Source organism: Protomyctophum parallelum (genome assembly GCF_964188405.1).
Source record: "Protomyctophum parallelum genome assembly, chromosome: 18".
Taxonomy (NCBI): Eukaryota; Metazoa; Chordata; class Actinopteri; order Myctophiformes; family Myctophidae; genus Protomyctophum; species Protomyctophum parallelum.
Window position 1 is genome coordinate 29,402,899 of NC_139716.1, and position 19,056 is coordinate 29,421,954.

Below are 19,056 nucleotides of genomic sequence, written 5' to 3' on the forward strand. Positions count from 1 at the left end.
TGTGTGTGTGTGTGTGTGTGTGTGTGTGTGTGCGTGTGTGACCGCACACAAATAAATTATGGAATTATTTTGAAAAACAATATTTATTTATTTTTTGTAAAATCTTTTGAAATAAAAATGCTTAAAAACAAAATGTAGGAAACGGTGGTTTATATACGTTACAGCTCAACGGCCAAACTCCTCGGAGGAGGACAGTGAGGCCACGGTTTGCCTCCGAGGGTGAGACGGGTACCGAGACGGGTACCGAGACGGGTACCGATACGGGCGGTAAGACAGGTAGCGAGAGCGGTAGGTAGGCTGATAGTAAGACGGGTAGTAGTGGGGCTGTTGGTGTCTCTGATTCCACGCTCTCCACAGCTGCGCGGACCTGTACGGCTCATTGCTCTCGGATGAAGACCCGCCCACCGGCACTCCTCCTTTGTTCTGGTTGGCCAGGAGATAGTAGAGGAGGAGGGAGCCGGGAGTGCCGAGGCCGTTGGTGATTGGTGGTGCTTCGGCGGCGGGCTGTCTTCTTCTGATTGGTGCCGCGGTGCTCTCGGTCGTTGTCTTCCTCGGCGTCGATTGGACGTGGGCTGGCGTCTTGGGTGCGGCCGTAACCTGCTGGAAACAAACGTTATAGAATGAGAATACAAGATGACGTGACATTTATTCTAGATTTAATTTGCTTTAGTCATTAGTGATCCACCTGCTTTTTTTATTTTGTTCATAAAATTGTTTTGGTGTGTTTGTAACAGGATCTAAATATACATACTATATACGGTATATCTGTAAGACATTTTTTATACCTTTAATTATGTGCAATTATTTTGGTAAAAAAAAAAAAAAAAAAAAAAAAAAAAAAAGTTAAAGCTCTTCTGATAAACATTCTTAAAGGTATATTCAGTGATTTCACTCAAAAAACCTTAGGTTTCGTTTTTGGCTGTGGGACCCAGACTTTCGTCCAATCAGGATAGAGAGTCACAAACGAAACCTAAGGTTTTTTGACCCCCAGGGGTTAACTGGGGACAGGGAGGAACTCCTTATATGGCCAGCACACTCTATAGTAGGGAGGATTATCACAACAAAACAAAAAAATAAGTGATATTTGAATTAAGTGAAATCACTGAATATACCTTCAATAGTGTAATAACCGACGTCTCCCCATCTCTCTAGCTCTTTAAAAAACAGAAAATATATTTTCAGGTGGGTCACCAATTCTATCCAATCAGGAGAGAGAAACCCACAAAGATAATTTCGTCTCCGTCGGAACTCGGGTGGAAACTACAGATCTACACAACTCAAAACGTGTCGCTTCGCATCACATTTCGAGCTTGTAGATCTGCTACGTTTGATAATTGTGTGTGACGCTGTTGTATGATGAAGTAGTAGGGCGTAGAAGTAGGGCATAGAGTAGCGCAAATGTCGATCACTCTCTGCTGATTTCTGATTGTCTGCACCTTTGTTAAATTGACGCACACACGCACACCCGTACACACACTCCTCTCTCTCTCTGTCGCTCTAATTAATTAGTCTCATGTCCAGCAGCTGCGCACAGTTTATCCCGGCGGATCCTGCCGAGAGCTGCCTATGCCATAGAAAGCATAGGTGAGTTCCAGGCTAACTGTCTAGTTAGTGCTTCTGGTGTTTATGGTGTTTAGTACCTGTGCATTGTCCTGTTGTTGGTCCACGGTGATTGGTGCAGGCGTAGTGACCTGTGCATGGTCCGGTTGGTCTGCAGTGACTAGCGGTGGCTCTGCCGTGGAGCCAGGGAGGACGCTGCAGGGGAAGTCGACCGGGGAACCGTCCACCTCGGGAGGCTGGAAGCCTGACAGAGATGGGAAAGGCCGGGGCGTGGCTAAAGGAAGGGAGGGAAGAGATCGTTATAGCCCAAGACCTGAGGAAATTAATAGTTACAAATGTTCGCCGTGAAAGAATATAAAGATTTGCACGTTTTCACGATTAAAAAAAGATAGCAGATCTACACGCTCATAGCGCGGCACAGAGAGCCTATCTAAAGTTTTAAATAATGGCTAAAGTGGTAAAAAGCTAAGGTGACACAGATGGCGTCCTCATGTCTTAATGGGTTAAGGACAGCACTTTTTTTTTAATATTGCACCCGGTTTGGCGAAACTTAATCAGAATTATCCAGAATTATCATCCAAAGACTAATAGCAAGCAACAGGTGAACTGTGCTGTGGCATTCAGGTGCTATGACACCTGAACGTCCCTCTGGATCAATAAAGGTCGATCGTTCGATCACCACACCAGTTGAACACTAGAACGTAGCAGTTAGACAGATGGAGGGTAATGAAGATGGATCATGATTAGACAGACAGACCTTTACTGGAACAAGGTCACCAGTCAGTGGATTTGTTGTGACAGTCTAACTGTGTGTGTGTGTGTGTGTGTGTGTGTGTGTGTGTGTGTGTGTGTGTGTGTGTGTGTGTGTGTGTGTGTGTGTGTGTGTGTGTGTGTGTGTGTGTGTCTGTCTGTCTGTCCCAACACCTCAGACCTGTCCTCATGAAATATACAGTGAAGATTAACAGATCAGATAACAAACACACACACACACACACACACACACACACACACACACACACACACACACACACACACACACATCACATTGTGTATACTGACCTTCAGCTGAAGTGATGATTGGATGATGAGGTCCCTCAAGAAAGAAGAGCAGAGAAAGACACAGGAACTGACCGGAAGACATGACTGAGAGAGAGAGAGAGGAGAGACAGAAATCAAACAAATTTGACTTCACAAAAAGTTAAGTCAAGTCAAAGCGGAGAGAAGGAGAGAGGAGTCGGACCTACCGGGAACGACAGTTTGGGAGAAGTGAGAGAGAGAATGTTTCAGAGGATATAGCAGAAAGAGAGAGAGAGAGAGAGAGAGAGAGAGAGAGAGAGAGAGGATAACCACAGGATAACCACAGGAAGGTGGGTGAAAAGAAAAGAAAGGGAGGAGAGGGAAAACAGGGAAGAGTTGACGAGTCTGGACGGTGGAGTTCTGTCTAAACAGAATGAGTTGCAAAACAGTGTGGAATCTGTTAAATCTCTTTAATCTCATTTCATCCCCTCCTCCTCGATCCATTGTAATCCGGTCGTGTCCCTCCTCAATGAATCCGTCTTCCGATCAGGGGAGTCACCCCATGTTTTACCCGGTAAAGAAATACAGAGACTAGGAATACTGTAGGATACTGTACGAGTGTACGTACAGTATCCACGATCTAGTACTGTTGTTCTGGGAGCTGACCAGTACAACCACAGTGTACTAGTATACTGTTGGTCACTGGGAACTGACCAGTACAACCACAGTCTACTACTGTTGTACTGGGAGCTGACCAGTACAACCACAGTCAGGTTCAGGTTCAGGTTTATTTGTCATGTGTATAGATACAGAGTATAAATACAATGAATTTTTTTTGCTCTATTTAGCACTCTCAGTCTTACATACACAGGACATAAACAACATCTATAGTGCAAGAAAAAGACAAGAAAACAGGAAAAGAAAAGTGCAAGTGAAGTGACAAAACAGTGCAATACAGTTCAAGGTCAGCTGTTCAGCAGCCTGACTGCCTGGGGGTAGAAACTGTTACTGAGACGGGTGGTACGAGATTTGATGCTCTGGTAGCGTTTTTTGGAAGGGAGTAGTTTGAACAGGGTATTTGCGGGGTGGCTGGTGTCTTCCATGATGTTGTGGGCTTTTTTCATACAACGAGTGGTGTAGATGTTATGGAGACTGGGTAATTCTGTGCTGCATGCCGATGTTTTAGCTGCTGTTTTAACGGTCCTCTGCAACCTGTTGCAGTCCTGAGCGGTCGTGTTACCGTACCACACTGTGATACAGCCAGTTAAGAGTTAAGACACTTTCAATTATACAGCAGTCTACTACTGTTGTACTGGGACCTGACCAGTACAACCACAGTCTACTACTGTTGGTCACTGGGAACTGACCAGTACAACCACAGTCTTCTACTGTTGTGCTTTGCGGTTGTAGTGGAGAGGTGTAGGGTTAAGTGCCTTTGATGATACTGTGTAGCTCTTAGAAGAGGATTTCCCCATGCAGCTTTGTGTGTGTGTGTGTGTGTGTGTGTGTGTGTGTGTGTGTGTGTGTGTGTGTGTGTGTGTGCGCGTGCGTGCGTGCGTGCGCGATTTTGGTAAAACAAATATGATTAAACACAATACACACAATATAAACTAAACCCAGGATATACACAAAAGCATTATAAAACACGTGTGTGTGTGTGTGTGTGTGTGTGTGTGTGTGTGTGGTGTGCATGTGCGCTGTGTTTGCTTGCGTGCATGCGCGTGTGTTCATCCTTTGGGGATTTCCCTTACTCCTAACATCTCATCTCACACACACATTTTGTGTTTACAGGCAGTTGTCATAGACACCACCACATGAGGAAGACGTGTCTGTTTACACACACACACACACACACACACACACACACACACACACACACACACACACACACACACACACACACACACACACACACACACACACACACACACACACACACACACACGCGTGTGTCATTATGCTGTCAGTTCAACAATAGATTGACTGATGATTTCTTTCCACTCCAGTCTGAGAATCTTCAGGCTGGAAAGAACCTTCAACTGTCCTCTGATGTCACACTGAGGAACGGCCTCATTCACCTTACTCCTCCAGGCACGTGCTGGGCTCAATTCAGCCTGTGAAATGGCGTTGGTGAGGCCCTCCTGGTGCTCGTCCGAAGGCCCTCCAGCGGCGCGGCTAGTGAGCAGTCAACAAAAAACACATACACAATGCAAACAGATCACACAATACTTGGGAATGATGCAAGTTGGGAACGATGCAAACATGGAATGCATGCCCAGCAGCCCCACCCTGTTATTATTATGCAATACCCATATAGCCTATACCCAACCGTTACAGTAGGCCTATACCCACTGCAACCATCTGTCTGTCTGTGACCCTTTTATGCCCAGAGATCTCTGTTATATATCATTTGTGTCTTGTGTATGACGTTACATTCCTCTCAGTGATGCTGTGTTTGTGACAAGTCAATTCTGTTCAAACCCGAGTGGAATAGTATGAGAGTGACGACACTAGCGTATCAGTGTTAACAGCGAAGTGCTCATTCTATCTCAATGGGATAGTTCCAATGTTTGGAACTATAGCCCATAGGTACACGCTTTGTGGCGAGATCAGAGTAATATATAGTAAGAGAGTGGCGACACTAGCGTTGACTGACTCCCATTGAAAAATTTGTAACAATGGAATGCGGAAGTGCTCATTCTATCTCAATGGGATAGTTCCAATTAAATGTTTGGAACTATAGCCCATAGGCACCCGCTTTGCGGCGAGATCAAAGCGTACTCTACACAAAGCGTGTCGCCGTGCAATCTCTTACTATTCCACTCAGGTTCAAACTAAGCAGATTGCAAATGTCTCCTATAGTAGAAGTATTGCAAATTGGAAATACTGCAGTAAAGTAAATGTACCTCAACATGTATTGTACTTGACTTTCTCCCACTGGTTGTGGTTGCACTAAATATTCAACAAGTAACAAGTTGGCACACAACACTGGTGTGGAGGTGGAGGTATAGGAACCATGTGTACGGGACGGAGGGAACAGTTTAGGTGACGGACCAGGACTCCGGGCTATGGGATGCAGAGTAGTGGTGTTCCATTTATTTCCTATTGTTGTTCTGCTTGTCAAAGTGTTGTTGAAAGTTATGACAACGACCAAGTGTCACCTGTAAAACATGATATGACGTCTGGACTGATCTGATCACACTGATTGGTCACATTTATCCTGACCTGAGAGGGCAGTTAGAGGACAGGAGGAAAAACAGAAGAAAAATAAACAAACAGGAACAAAAACAAACAGGAACAAAAAGTCGTAAAGGTAAGTCTGTTTGAGCTCGGTTCTCTTCAGTAATTGCTGTTTCATTTATACATTTAAGTGTGAATAGTATTTATACATTTAAAAGTGTGAACTGTGGTTAAACCCTTGACGTGCGACAGTGGTAAAGTTGAACGATTTTAGTTCAGCACTGCATTTTTACAGCTTGTGAAACACCGACATTGGAAACCTGTAGAATAATGTGACTGTTGTAATGTTTAAACTTTTGAGTTGGATCAGAATCAAGATGTGAACGGGAACAGCTCAACAGCGTTACGTTAGAAGATGTTAGTTATGTTAGAAGTAGTTCTAGTATATAGTAGCAATCTGAGAACCCATCGGCAAAAAATAAAGGAATAACACTAACAGCGCCCTCTTTTCCTTGTCAACAGTCTGTCTCGAGAGATAGATGTTAGTAGTTTGATGATACATGCTATATTAGTTTAGTTACAGTTTGGTCACATTATGAAAAACACGTTACATAATGCTTATTTAATAGCCTTGCCCTTGTAAATCGGTGGACAGCTAGAATTTGATCACATTTGTGAACAAGTCTAGTGCTTTTCGCTTTGTATTGACTTGTGCTTTCGTTTGAATTTAAATGTACCCATTGTGTGAAATAAAAAAATCAGTCAATACCAAACTCTGTAGTCACCGGATTTGATAGGTCACCAGTTGTCATGTTACAGTGAAAGATTTTGTACACTGCATTCTTCTAGGCATACGTGAATGTTTTCCTCTTGTGTGTGTAAGTTATAATTAAAACCATACCAGATACAAGCTTGTAGGCTACTGCAGGTGAATGTTCACATGACACACACGGCTACTGTTAATACAAATAATTACAGAATGCAGGATGTCAGGAACTTCAACAGCAAGGGCGTGCGCACCTCTCAACTCATTAGAACTGTTGTTGGCCATGAGATGGCGTTGTTTATCCATAGTAGGTCATGGAAGCAGACGCGTCACGTTCCTATAACGGCGGTGGGTGCCACCCCCGCCCTCCTCCCCCCCCCCCCCCCCCCATCTACAAGATTGTAGGGTGGCATTTGGTACTGTGCTATGCTATATTCACTTCATTTTTTAGCATACATTTACAAATCATGATTAAAAAAATAGCTGAACTACAAGCTACAATGACAAAATGTAACAAGCATTTAATTTTGTTGTAAGTGTTGTAATGCGAATAAAACAAATAACCCCCCCCCCCCCCCCCCCGCGGTGGAAAAAAAACGAGTTTTGTTTTTCGGTTGGTAATTTATTTACAGTTTGCTAATGAACACAGTGTTTCAGTTCACAACGAATACATTCAATTGTTTCAGTATCTCGTTTCAACATGATCAATGATAAACAGTAAAGCAGTCGCTTTGTGGCGGTCGCTTACGAGGAAAGTGTTTCTAGAGTCCTTACATTACAGCTATAACATTAAATTGTTTCAACATTTCAGCATGATCAATGATAAACAGCTAGCAGTCGCTTTGTGGCGGTCGCTTATTGACGTACCATTTAACGTACGAGGAAAGTGTTTCTCCTAACAGCTGCACGGCTGATGAACTCGTTGGCTATAGCATCCATGTCCAATTCCTGCACCATGTCGCTCGCTGTGACAGTTTATCAGAACCAGGTGATTGAGTCTTGCTTGTCCCATTGTGGATCGCAAATATGTCTTTAGTCTCTTTAGCTCCTCTGGGACTCCCAGATCCCGCCAGACTGGGAGACGGGTCTTGGCGGCGGCAGGCGCAGGAGCGCCGGGCAGTGGCACTGGAGTCGATGTAGCAGCGGGCTCTGGTGCGAGCAGCCGGGTCTTTGAGGCGGCAGCAGCGGCGCCGAATTGTAGGATGGACTGGACTCGCTTCTTTGCAGGAGGTGGCTTCATCATCGTAGTTTCGTAGTCAAATGGATTTGGAAATGAATCGTGTACTGTAATGTATGGACATTTATACTCTCTACCTGGCAGCAGAACAAAAGCCACCTTATTAGCATTTGAATGCCCATGGGCGGCGGCCCAACACCTCTGGCCCGCGCCCGACGCTGCACAAGCTGGTATGTGACTACGTGACATTTTCATTCAGGACAGTCACTATACAGTGGGTGCATATTCTGCTATTAAAAGTTTAAAACAGAATGCCAGTGGGTGCAGCTGCGCCTCGGCACCCCCGGAGTTGACGCGTCTGCATGGAAGATAGACCTTTACTGATCCCGAGGGAAATAAAACCTTCGGTTGTTATAGTATAGCAACATCACAAAATGATATACATAATAAATATTGCTTCCAAAACTTTATAACCTGTATGTATTTAACACAATGTGACATAGCTCTGTTTACACAATGCTGTACCCAGTCTACCTGTATATAGGCTACAATCCCTATTTTCAACTGTTTTTTATTTTATTTACACAATTGCTTTGGCAATGTAAATCTCGGGTTTCTCATGCCAATTCATCTCCTTTGAATTGAATTGATACCTGTAAGTTAAAATGAACTAAAAGTTCTGCATTTATAGCATGAATAAATTAACCAAGAGTTTAAAAAATAAATAAACTAAAAGTCTGAAATTAGATGATACGTAAATATTTTTCTATTTCCATTATACTTTTCATTTTGTGTGTGCGCAGATCATGCAGATGTGGATGTGAATTATATGTGCTGATTTGTTCTCATTGCAGAGAGGAGAGTAGCAGCACTACATCAATGGAGAGAGAGGAGCATAGAGGAGGTGCCAGTGGAGAGGAGGAGGAGGACTCAGACGTCACGGCTCCCACAGTAAGAACACCACTTATGTTATGAGACATTGTGCTACTGGACTGAAATAACTGCTTGAGTATTCGGTGTATTTATATGGCAACTATAGTAAAATACGCACATCACTTAGTGGAGGTGCTGGGTTCAAAAAGTGACATAGAAAAAGAGAAGGGAACCCGTACACTCATATGCTCCAAAAGATAAATTTATTGAGGACATTATTGAGGACGTGAACCTTTTCGATTTACACTTTAAATACAATGTCCCCAAAGAGAATGAACGAGGACTTCCCCATCAGCCATTTTGCCAATTGATTTATTGTATGCAGTATATATTTGAATTGTTGCTTAAGTAATAATACCTGATTATGTGAATCACTCTTAGATTCTATAATAATCATGATGTCCTTTTACTTATTCCACTGTTGTGGATTTGAGAAATGTGTAACACTGTATTTAATGATATTTCATTAATTGATGTTGCGTTGGTTCTACCCACTGACCACGTGACCCGTGGGTGTCTATTTTCAAGCTTGAATTTAGATCAGCTATTTTTTATTTGAATTTAAATCCTGAATTCATTCAATCAAGTGATGAACATATATTCCGTCCTATGTCACTTTTTGATTATGCCTGAAGAAGGTCAGTAGACCGAAAGCTTGCAAAATAAATACATTGTGCACAGATCTGAGTGTGCAGAGCTTCCCTTTATTATTTTTTTCATTTTCCCTTTGTGACTCCAGCACCTCACTTAAGTTCTTTCAGCAGCGGTGGTTTATTTTTTGTTTGTTTTTTACATTTTTGTCTGAAATGGAATCCTGAAAAGTAACCTTTTTATTTAATTTCAAATGCATTTATGAACTGAATACAAATAAATAAGATATAAAAGGCAATAACATTTTAATACTCCATTAAGCTACATATACTGTATAGACTGAAGTAATTAAAGTGGGTCATATTTGCATGTTTGGAATTTTAACAGCTGAATAATATATATATAATTGCGAACGCAATGAGCACTAACTATGAGACCCTGCAGATCGTGTCTGTCTGTGTGTGTGTGTGTCTGTCTGTGTGTCTGTCCCGCTGTGACACCACCCGCCCGCCACCAGAGGGCGCAGCTGTAGCACACACACACACACACACACACACACACACACACACACACACACACACAGTAGAAAACTTAAAAAAATTACTAACTAAAAAGAAAAAAAAAGTACGTAATTTATTCTAATTGCAATTTACGAGCTGCGTTCGCTTCACGCGTTTGCGCGTCTTACTTGTAATATATCAGTATTCCGATATTAACATGGGGGTCGCATTACGCATCGAATTCACTTGACTGTGCCTTCCTGTTACTTTGTTCAGTGTTCCCTTCTCTATTCTGTTTCCATATTCTAACTCTTCCTGTAACTGTAATGTTGAGAGACCTTGAACCAAACTTAATTTCACACACTATTATACACACACATCGTGTGATGTGACACTAAAGTCTGTGTTTAAGTGTCCCTGAGCAAGACGCTGAACCCCTACCTATCTGCTGTATTAGAGATGCTCACTGCTTGTAATTAGAGATGCACCATATTGGAATTATGAACCATATACGATCTCTGGTTCATAGCGGCCGATACCGATTCCAATACCCATATACCGTTACATTATATTATATTTATATTGAACTCATTGCTGAATTTTTGTTTTGGTGGTGAAAGTAGATGATAAGCCCCCCTCCCCACTAACAGCTGGCCCCCTTAAAGAGACATAGTTGTTTTTATTTTATTTAAATTTTTAAATTTTGTTATTATTATTATTATTTGTTTGCACATTGTGTTGCACAATATTTGATTAATGTCTTCTATTTTTGAATATGTATATGTATATTTGTATGTGCCTTTTATTTCATTGTTAATGGTACAAGATACCAGGGTTGTGGCTCTTTCAGAGCGGGAACAGAGCGGACATTTTTATGCTATTTTTTACTCGTATGTGACTTGAAAAATGTATAAAGAAACTTTGATAAAATAAATTAAAAAAAGAGACGGAGACAGCCAGACTGGCTGCTCTGCGAGTACAAAGCCGTTGGCAGTCACATTATTATTGCGTCATCAATTATCAGTGAAAGATAATCAGGATTATTTTGAGACTGATTGGACAGTTGGATACCGCCGTGGCATTTCTATTGCAGACGATTTTGATACACTACCGACTTAAATCGTGCATCTCTACTTTTTAATTAGGATGGGTAAATGCAGAGCACTATTTTCATCTACAGCGTGTGCAAATGTACCATAGAAAATAATAATCCCAGCATCAACTAAAGCAAAGCGACGCCATATTTATCCCCATATCTCTTGTCTGTGACAGCTGCTTTGTTGATGTGTTTTTGAGAGACTGTTCACACGGTAGTAGCTGGGGAGCCACAGGCCCAACATTGGACAGGAGTCACAGGACCTGTAGCCTCGGAAACACAGACGTTTTTATTTCCAGGGAGAGAAAAAATAAGTCTGGGTCCGAGTCCACTTCAATTCGGCATAGAGTAGCGCAAACGTCGATCACTCTCTGCTGATTTCTGATCGTCTGTACCTTTGTTAAATTGACGCACACACGTACACACACACTCCTCTCTCTCTCGCTCCAACTAATTAGTCTCATGTCGCACAGCTGCGTTTAGATTCTCCCGGGGGATCCTGCCGGGAGCTGCCTATGCCATAGAAAGCATAGGTGGACCCAAGGCTACAGGACCTGTGATATCATGCCGTACTTTTTATTTGTGTTTTTTCTATTCAATTGGTCATTAAAGGTCCACAGAATGAGAGGCCTGCTCTGCCGTAAACATCGCAAAAAGAAGTTATGGCCATTTTCCCAAATTTCAAAATGTGCCAAAATGTGCTGACCTCATCACCTTTGTGATGACGGCTATAGCCGTTTTTAGGCCAAGGAGTGTTTTTCGTGCAAAACTAATGCTTGGAATGGATTCAGAATCATGAAAGCCCCCTAGTTTGACATTTGGGAATTTTGCCTTATATTGGTTGTCTATGGTGTGGTATACAAAAATGGCCATATGGCCGCGATGTTTTCGGCAGAGCAGCCCTCTTATTCTGTGGACCCTAATGACCAAGTGAATAGAGAAAACACAAATAAAAAGTACGGCATGGCATGATTGACATCACAGGTTTTAACCGTTGAACTTTTGGGCCTGTGGCTCCCCGGCTATAGTGTTATGAACCTGAATGACTGAGGGACACAATATAGTTTCCACTGACTAGCGCTAGCAACGTTACAATGTTGTCTATGCACTCTGTTGTATAGAGCACCGAAGTCCTGACGTAACTCGCTCATCCCTTCGATTTCCCTGGTTCACGGAAGTAATTTCTCTATGGAGAATAACATGGGGTGATCTTAATATCGTCTACTATAAGCGTTGTGGTCCAAAAATAAACAAGCTGTCTCGGCGTTATTGTCAGGGAGGTGTCTCTGTATCGTTTGCAACAGTCAGTCACTCATATATGATACAGTCTGCTTCTAGCGAAAATCTAACTAATTCAGCAGCAGTAACATTAGCGTTTTCTCTCAGTCAGTTGATTCTTCATATCCATATGAGTGAAGCGGCCGGGATGACATGTTCATTTTTCAAACACAGTTCTTATATGAAGCAATCTAAAAATCCTCCTATGGTGATTTCAATGCAACAAAAAAAATACATGAACCTGGGGACTGACGCCCTCTACTGAAAGTGACGTCAGACTTCGGCGCTCTATAGCAACCTGAAATTAACGTGTGTGTGTGTGTGTGTGTGTGTGTGTGTGTGTGTGTGTGTGTGTGTGTGTGTGTGTGTGTGTGTGTGTGTGTGTGTGTGTGTGTGTGTGTGTGTGTGTGTGTGTGTGTGTGTGTGTGTGTGTGTGTGTGTGTGTGTGTGTGTGTGTGTGTGCACGCGCACGTACGCACACATGTTTGCGCGCTTGATAAGGGATCCATTGTTGCGGTTAGCCGTGATTGTCTCCCACTGGGTTGGTACCGGGTGTGTCCAGGGCTAGTGATGTCATCAACAGGTGACTCACCTGTAGGGCCTGACATTCACCTCTCGAGCTCTCTTTCTTTCTCACAATGCTAGCTTCATGCTTCATAGAGCTACACCGGTAGTAGTAGTAGTCAGTGGTGGAAAGTAACTAAGTACATTTACTTAAATACTGTACTTAAGCCAGCCAGCCAGCCAGCCAGCCAGCCACCCACCCAGCCACACACATAGCTCCGTAAGGGAGTGGTTGCACCACTCAAAAACATTACATTACCCACTTCAGCCCTAATATATACATTTTGGCTATTTTCAAATGATTTTTATACATTTGACTTAGATCTTCCACTCTCACACTCCATGCAGTTCCCCCTTCAAACCTAAAACCCAAAGGTGACGGGCTCTCTCTGTAGCTGCACCTGTCCTACACCATGGAATGATCTTCCATTCCACATTAATCAGGCGCCGCCGCCTAGTAATAATACTCAGAATACTACACACTCCATATATGGCCAATACAGAATTAATTCCATATGTTTATATGACCTCATCAAACCCTGTAGACTCAAGACACTGCCCCCGCTGCCACCCTTAGATCTCCACATATGGAGCTATTGTTGACCTGACCTCATCAAACCCTGTACACTCAAGACGCTGCCACCCTTAGATCTCAACATATGAAGCTGACCTGTTCTGGCATTCCATTATGTTGATCTGACCTCATCAAACCCTGTACACCCAAGACACACTCCATATATGGCCGGTACAGAATTCATTCCATATGTTGATCTGCCATCACCCAGGCGGAATGCGTGATGCGACCACCCTCAGGGCGTCTTACTGTAGTAGTAGTAGTAGTAATAATAGGACAACTGTTGGTAGTAGTAGTAGTAATTTATTACTACTATAGCAGCTACCAGTTGTACTATTATTACTAATAATATTACAACTAGTACTAGTAGTAGTAGTAGTAATACTGGTTGTAAAAATGATTCCGGCTCAGTCACTCCCTACTTCCAGTTGAACAACATGTTATTAGACCCCTCTCTGTGGCAATATTAATAACGCTGCGGCTGCGTGTGTGTGTGCGTGCGTGTACGTGATACAGTCATTAAGGCTCATCTGTGTCAGGTGATCATTTCCTGTCTTGAGTGTACCACTGGCCCTTGACCTTGAGACACTGACAGGGGGGTGAGCGGGGTTCGGAGTCATTCCACCCTGACCAATCACAGCGGGGAGCTATCATCTCCGTGACAACCTGCTTAACCCTTTGATCTGAGGCGCCCCCTAATTCCGATTGGCCCCCGAGAGTTCCGTTTCCCACGGTGATGAAGAGGCCCCTATTGACGTGCGTGCGTGCGCGGCTGCGTGCGTGTGCCTGCTTTTTATTCAAAGGAAAAACTATGTATTGACTTATTCAGTAAATGTTTGCTAACTCATTTCTTACCGAGCTGACCACTACAACCACAGTCTGAAACGGTCGTCGTTGTCCTGAAGTATTAATATTGAATATATATTTCTTTCTCTGTTTGTTCATAACTTCCTCCAGGAACCAAACGGCCACAACGATGTCACTTCCTGTCCAATCTGGGAACCCGTCTGCACAACAAAGGGAGAACAGCACACTCTTTCCAACAGTCTGTCTCCAGAGACTACTTCCTGTCAGACTGGGGCGGGTGCAGACATCGCCATGGCAACAGAGCAGAATGAAGGTAAACCTGAACACACTTCTGGTATTAGAAAGGGTACACGCACGCACGCACACGCACACACGCATAGTATACCTATGATACATTTGGTTTGTAATGTCATTTATGCCGTGTGTAGTATGTGTTCCACCACATATATGTTGACCTATATGACCCATCCACCCCTTCAGTGACCCCCGGTAAGGCAGGAAGTGGATCTGTGGTTGTCCACGGAAACAACAATAAAGCCAGCGAAACACTGGAGCGAGTCCGCAAGTGGAGCCAAACCCAGTACAAGGTGAGCCGTGCGTGCGTGCCTGCGTGCGTGTGTGTGTGTGTGTGTGTGTGTGTGTGTGTGTGTGTGTGTGTGTGTGTGTGTGTGTACGTGCGTGTGTGTGTGTGTGTGTGTGTGCTTTGCCAGGTGCTTGAAAAGCGCCTGGACTACATTTTCTACTTCTCTATTAGCGACCGTACTGACGACCTTAGTGGTCACTTCTTCATGATTGGCTGGCCACCTCTAAGCCAATGGGAGACTAAACTTACCCATAAAACCCATATGGGTTGGCTGAACGGCATGAAAACCCATACTCTGCACTGCACCTGGCAGTTATGACTGAGTCATTCTTTTTTTTAAATAGCTGGGGTGACCCCACTAGGAGAACCACCAATCAAATACCCCCCCCCCCCCCCCCTCTCTCTCTCTCTCTCCCTCTCTCTCTCTCTCCGTCTTTGTATGCATCTCCCTCCCTCGCCCAGTGCACCAGGCAGGTTCTCTGCGAGAAGATGGGCCGTGGCTCTCGCACCGTCGACCTCGACCTCCAGCCTCGCCTCGAGGTCCTCAAGGATGACCAGCAGCGATACTGTCACGTGACCAAGCTGGCCCAGACGCTGGCCAATCAGATCAGCGGGATGGCCAGTACCCACAAGGCACTGGGAGACACTCTGGCGGAGCTCGGCCTCAAAACTCCTCCACTGCATGTGAGTCATATGATGATTATGATGATTATAGATAGATTATCAACCAGGATATAGGACAGAGAAGGGCAGCCATAGCTGAATGGATAGATAAATCGTTGAAAACACACGTCCCTCCTTCTAATGCGCTAGGGAACCGTCATTTGTCAATAATAGCTTTTTTTTCAGGTGTGATTTTTGAGGGGCGCCAGCCCCTCCTATATACAGCTTTTGTCCCCACAACATGTCCACAACACAAACATTAAATGCCATTAATGTTTGTGTTGAAAGGAGAAAATACGTCAAATGTCCGCCAAATATGACATAAAATGTCCACAACACAAACGTGAAATGCCATTGACAATGAAGGGAAAGTTTACGTCATCTTGTCCTCACACGTCTCATATTTGCCATCGACAATCAAAGGAGAAGTTAGGTCAAATGTCCGTCAAATATGACGTAAATCTTTGGCAACAGGCATTCTGATTGGCCAGTATGAGATGATGTACGGTGATAAGAGCGCCCCTCACTTCACACGGATGTGATTCTTATATACATATTTAAAATAACACATCCATTAGAAGTCACCAGAACCAGGGACGTTTGTTCTAAATTAGTCTGCCGTGCTTAAAATGGTTGAATGGGCTTATTTAGGCCGGGTGTCGGGTGTGTAACTTACAAACTAGTTTAATACATGGTTGTTTATAAGGGGTGTCTGTGCTTGCATTCCTTGAATCTAGTTTAATGTGAAATACCAGAGAATTATCAAGTAGGATTTGATCAAGACTTTTAATTGAATACATAGACGACTAGTTCACTAGAACAAACTATGCTATGACTAAATGGCACAGGGAGGGACTAGTGGAGAAGAGATCCAGAACAAGTCATTCAGAACTTTATTCAAAGGTAAAGCACACAAAGCTAAAGAGTGTTTACCCTAAACTTGAAACACAATGCAAGCTAAAGAAACCACCACTGACCCGTACTGATTACATGAGTGAATGAGTTGCTTATCTCGGTTAGTTGGTGAATTAAAAAAGCTTGATTGACATGTTGAATGAGTGTAGTTTCATTGTCCTCAAACTTAAAAGAGAATAATGCACGTTTGAGGATCATTTAAAACAGTGAATTACACTTTAACAACCAGCTCAGTGGCTAGCGTGCCCGCCCGCCATTGAGACTGGGACTGCAGGAGGCCGGCTTCAATCCCCGACCGGGTCATACCCAGTGCCTCCCTGCTTGGCATTCAGCCTCAAGGGTTGGAATTGGGGTACTTCCCAGCGACACACTAGCTGCTAGCATCATGTCCCGGCGGTACCGATATTGTGTGTGTGTGTGTGTGTGTGTGTGTGTGTGTGTGTGTGTGTGTGTGTGTGTGTGTGTGTGTGTGTGTGTGTGTGTGTGTGTGTGTGTGTGTGTGTGTGTGTGTGTGTGTGTGTCAGGTAGAGTTTGGTCTGAACGCAGAGAGCCAGAGGTTTCTGTGTAAGAGCGGAGAGAGTCTCGCCGCCTCCATCAACACCTTCACCACCGGCATGAACACTCTGCTGAACAAGACAATAGAAGACACCATGGTTAACGTCAAGCAATACGAGTCAGCCAGGTCAGTCTCTCTCCCCTCGTCTCATCCTCATCTCCTGTCCTACTGATTCCCGACAGTAGAAGACTGTGGTTGTACTGGTCAGCTCCCAGTAGAACAGTAGAAGACTGTGGTTGTACTGGTCAGCTCCCAGTACAACATTAGAAGACTGTGGTTGTACTGGTCAGCTCCCAGTACAACATTAGAAGACTGTGGTTGTACTGGTCAGCTCCCAGTACAACAGTAGTAGACTGTGGTTATACTGGTCAGCTCCCAGAACAACAGTAGAAGACTGTGGTTGTACTGGTCAGCTCCCAGAACAACAGTAGAAGACTGTGGTTATACTGGTCAGCTCCCAGTACAACAGTAGTAGACTGTGGTTATACTGGTCAGCTCCCAGTACAACAGTAGAAGACTGTGGTTGTACTGGTCAGCTCGCAGTACAACAGTAGAAGACTGTGGTTGTACTGGTCAGCTCCCGGTACAACAGTAGTAGACTGTGGTTATACTGGTCAGCTCCCAGTACAACAGTATCAGACTGTGGTTGTACTGGTCAGCTCCCAGTACAACAGTATCAGACTGTGGTTATACTGGTAAGCTCCCAGTACAACAGTAGAAGACTCTGGTAAGACTGTAGTTGTACTGGGAAAAATGTTCATCAACTACTTTTTTTTCACGGACAAAAACTAAATAAAAACGAAGGTATGGTGACTAAAACTAAGACTAAATATATTGACATTTTTGTGTTGGGGAGGGACTAGTGGAGAAGTGCTAAAGAACTAAAAGACAAGTCATTTTGTGCTTGGTTGCATGCTGAAAATATCCGTTAATAGCTCACAGCGCATCTGCCAGTTTGTAGTTCGGCTATTTTCAGCATGCAACCAAGTGTAAAATCAGCCATTACGATGCTATCACGGCCCGCCAGAATATTTTTGTCAACTAAAACAATACGATCAAACGTAAAACATTTCAGGCGACTCAAATAGGTCTAAAACTAAATGAAGTTTTATTCAAAAGACAATGACTAAAACTAAATGAATATTTGCTGTCAAAATCAACACCTTTTCTCAACCTTGTGCACAGGATCGAGTACGATGCGTACCGCTGTGACCTGGAGGAGCTGAACATGGGACCCCGCGACGGGAACACGCTGCCTAAACTGGAACAAGCTCAGAGCGAGTTCCAGAAGCAGAAAGAGCGATACCGCAAGACCAAAGAAGACCTCACCGTGAAACTGAACCTGCTGCAAGAAAACAAGGTGAGACGCATTAACCACAGTAACGAAATGCATTGTTATATTATATAGCGCTTTTCCAAGTGCTCAAAGCCCTATACAATGGGAGGTGAAGCGGCGAACACTCAAGCCAGTGTCCTCTCTTCCCACACCAATGGGGGCAAGCTATACCGCGCGAGGCACCGACTGACTCATTGGAGGCAATGTAGGGTTCACTACATTACACTTCGACATGTGGACACTAGGAGCCGGGATTCGAACCGACGACCTGCTCTACCTCTTGGGCCACAGCCGCCCTAAAAGACCAGAAGACCAAAGACGGTCTTTGGAACACCCAGCCTCAGAATCTAAGGCTAGCTAAATCAAACGCTCTCTTTCTCTCTCTCTCTCTCTCTCTCTCTCTCTCTCTTCTGTTTCTCTCTCTCTGCAGGTCAAGGTTCTCCACAACCAGCTGTACCTCCTCCATAGTTCAGTGTCATCACACTTCTCCTCGTGCCACCAGCACCTGGAGCGCAGCATGCAGGAGGCCAGCCTCCGCCTCAGCGACCCCAGCACGGACTCTCTGTCCTGGCTGGAGGAGAGCTGACCAGCTCTCCTTCAGCCGTCCTTCTCCTCTCCAGAAAAAACACCAACCCTTTAAATTACACCACCAGTGGTTCTCAAATCTTTTTATTTCAAGGACCGCCATAGCTCTCTGGGAGTGTACAAATGGAACTAAATGGACCCGTTGAGGTTCCATCTGTTCCATTTGGAATCCCCTCAAGAACCCACATTGAGAACCAGTGATTTACATACTGTTATTAATCAATCAATGACTGGAAATTACCAAATAATATATTGTTGCTGTCGGACAGAACTCACTTCACATGGGTGTGGTTGTTTTCGTATGACAGACGGCATGAAATTAGCAAAAATAGCCATTACGAGTTCATAACACGTTGCAACGTGATGTGCTATGAG

General features: G+C 44.0%; 2 protein-coding genes across 2 annotated transcripts; one reads left to right on the forward strand and one right to left on the reverse strand.

Moving 5' to 3' along the window:
- Nucleotides 1-165: 165 nt before the first annotated feature.
- Nucleotides 166-2,749, reverse strand: LOC310876070 (uncharacterized protein; the record flags this gene model as incomplete). The annotated part of the gene is made up of 3 exons (XM_083789517.1): nt 2,620-2,749; nt 1,641-1,834; nt 166-600 (listed from the first exon to the last, which is right to left on the reverse strand). The coding sequence occupies exons 1-3, from the start codon at nt 2,699-2,701 to the stop codon at nt 166-168; spliced, it is 711 nt and encodes a 236-aa protein (XP_083645643.1). The 5' UTR covers nt 2,702-2,749.
- A 2,893-nt stretch (nt 2,750-5,642) lies between these two features.
- On the forward strand, nt 5,643-18,810 carry LOC310875383 (arfaptin-1-like). Its single transcript, XM_083788592.1, has 8 exons — nt 5,643-5,890; nt 8,555-8,651; nt 14,194-14,356; nt 14,524-14,630; nt 15,089-15,310; nt 16,729-16,886; nt 17,946-18,120; nt 18,527-18,810. The coding sequence occupies exons 2-8, from the start codon at nt 8,580-8,582 to the stop codon at nt 18,680-18,682; spliced, it is 1,053 nt and encodes a 350-aa protein (XP_083644718.1). The 5' UTR covers nt 5,643-5,890; nt 8,555-8,579; the 3' UTR covers nt 18,683-18,810.
- Nucleotides 18,811-19,056: the final 246 nt, after the last annotated feature.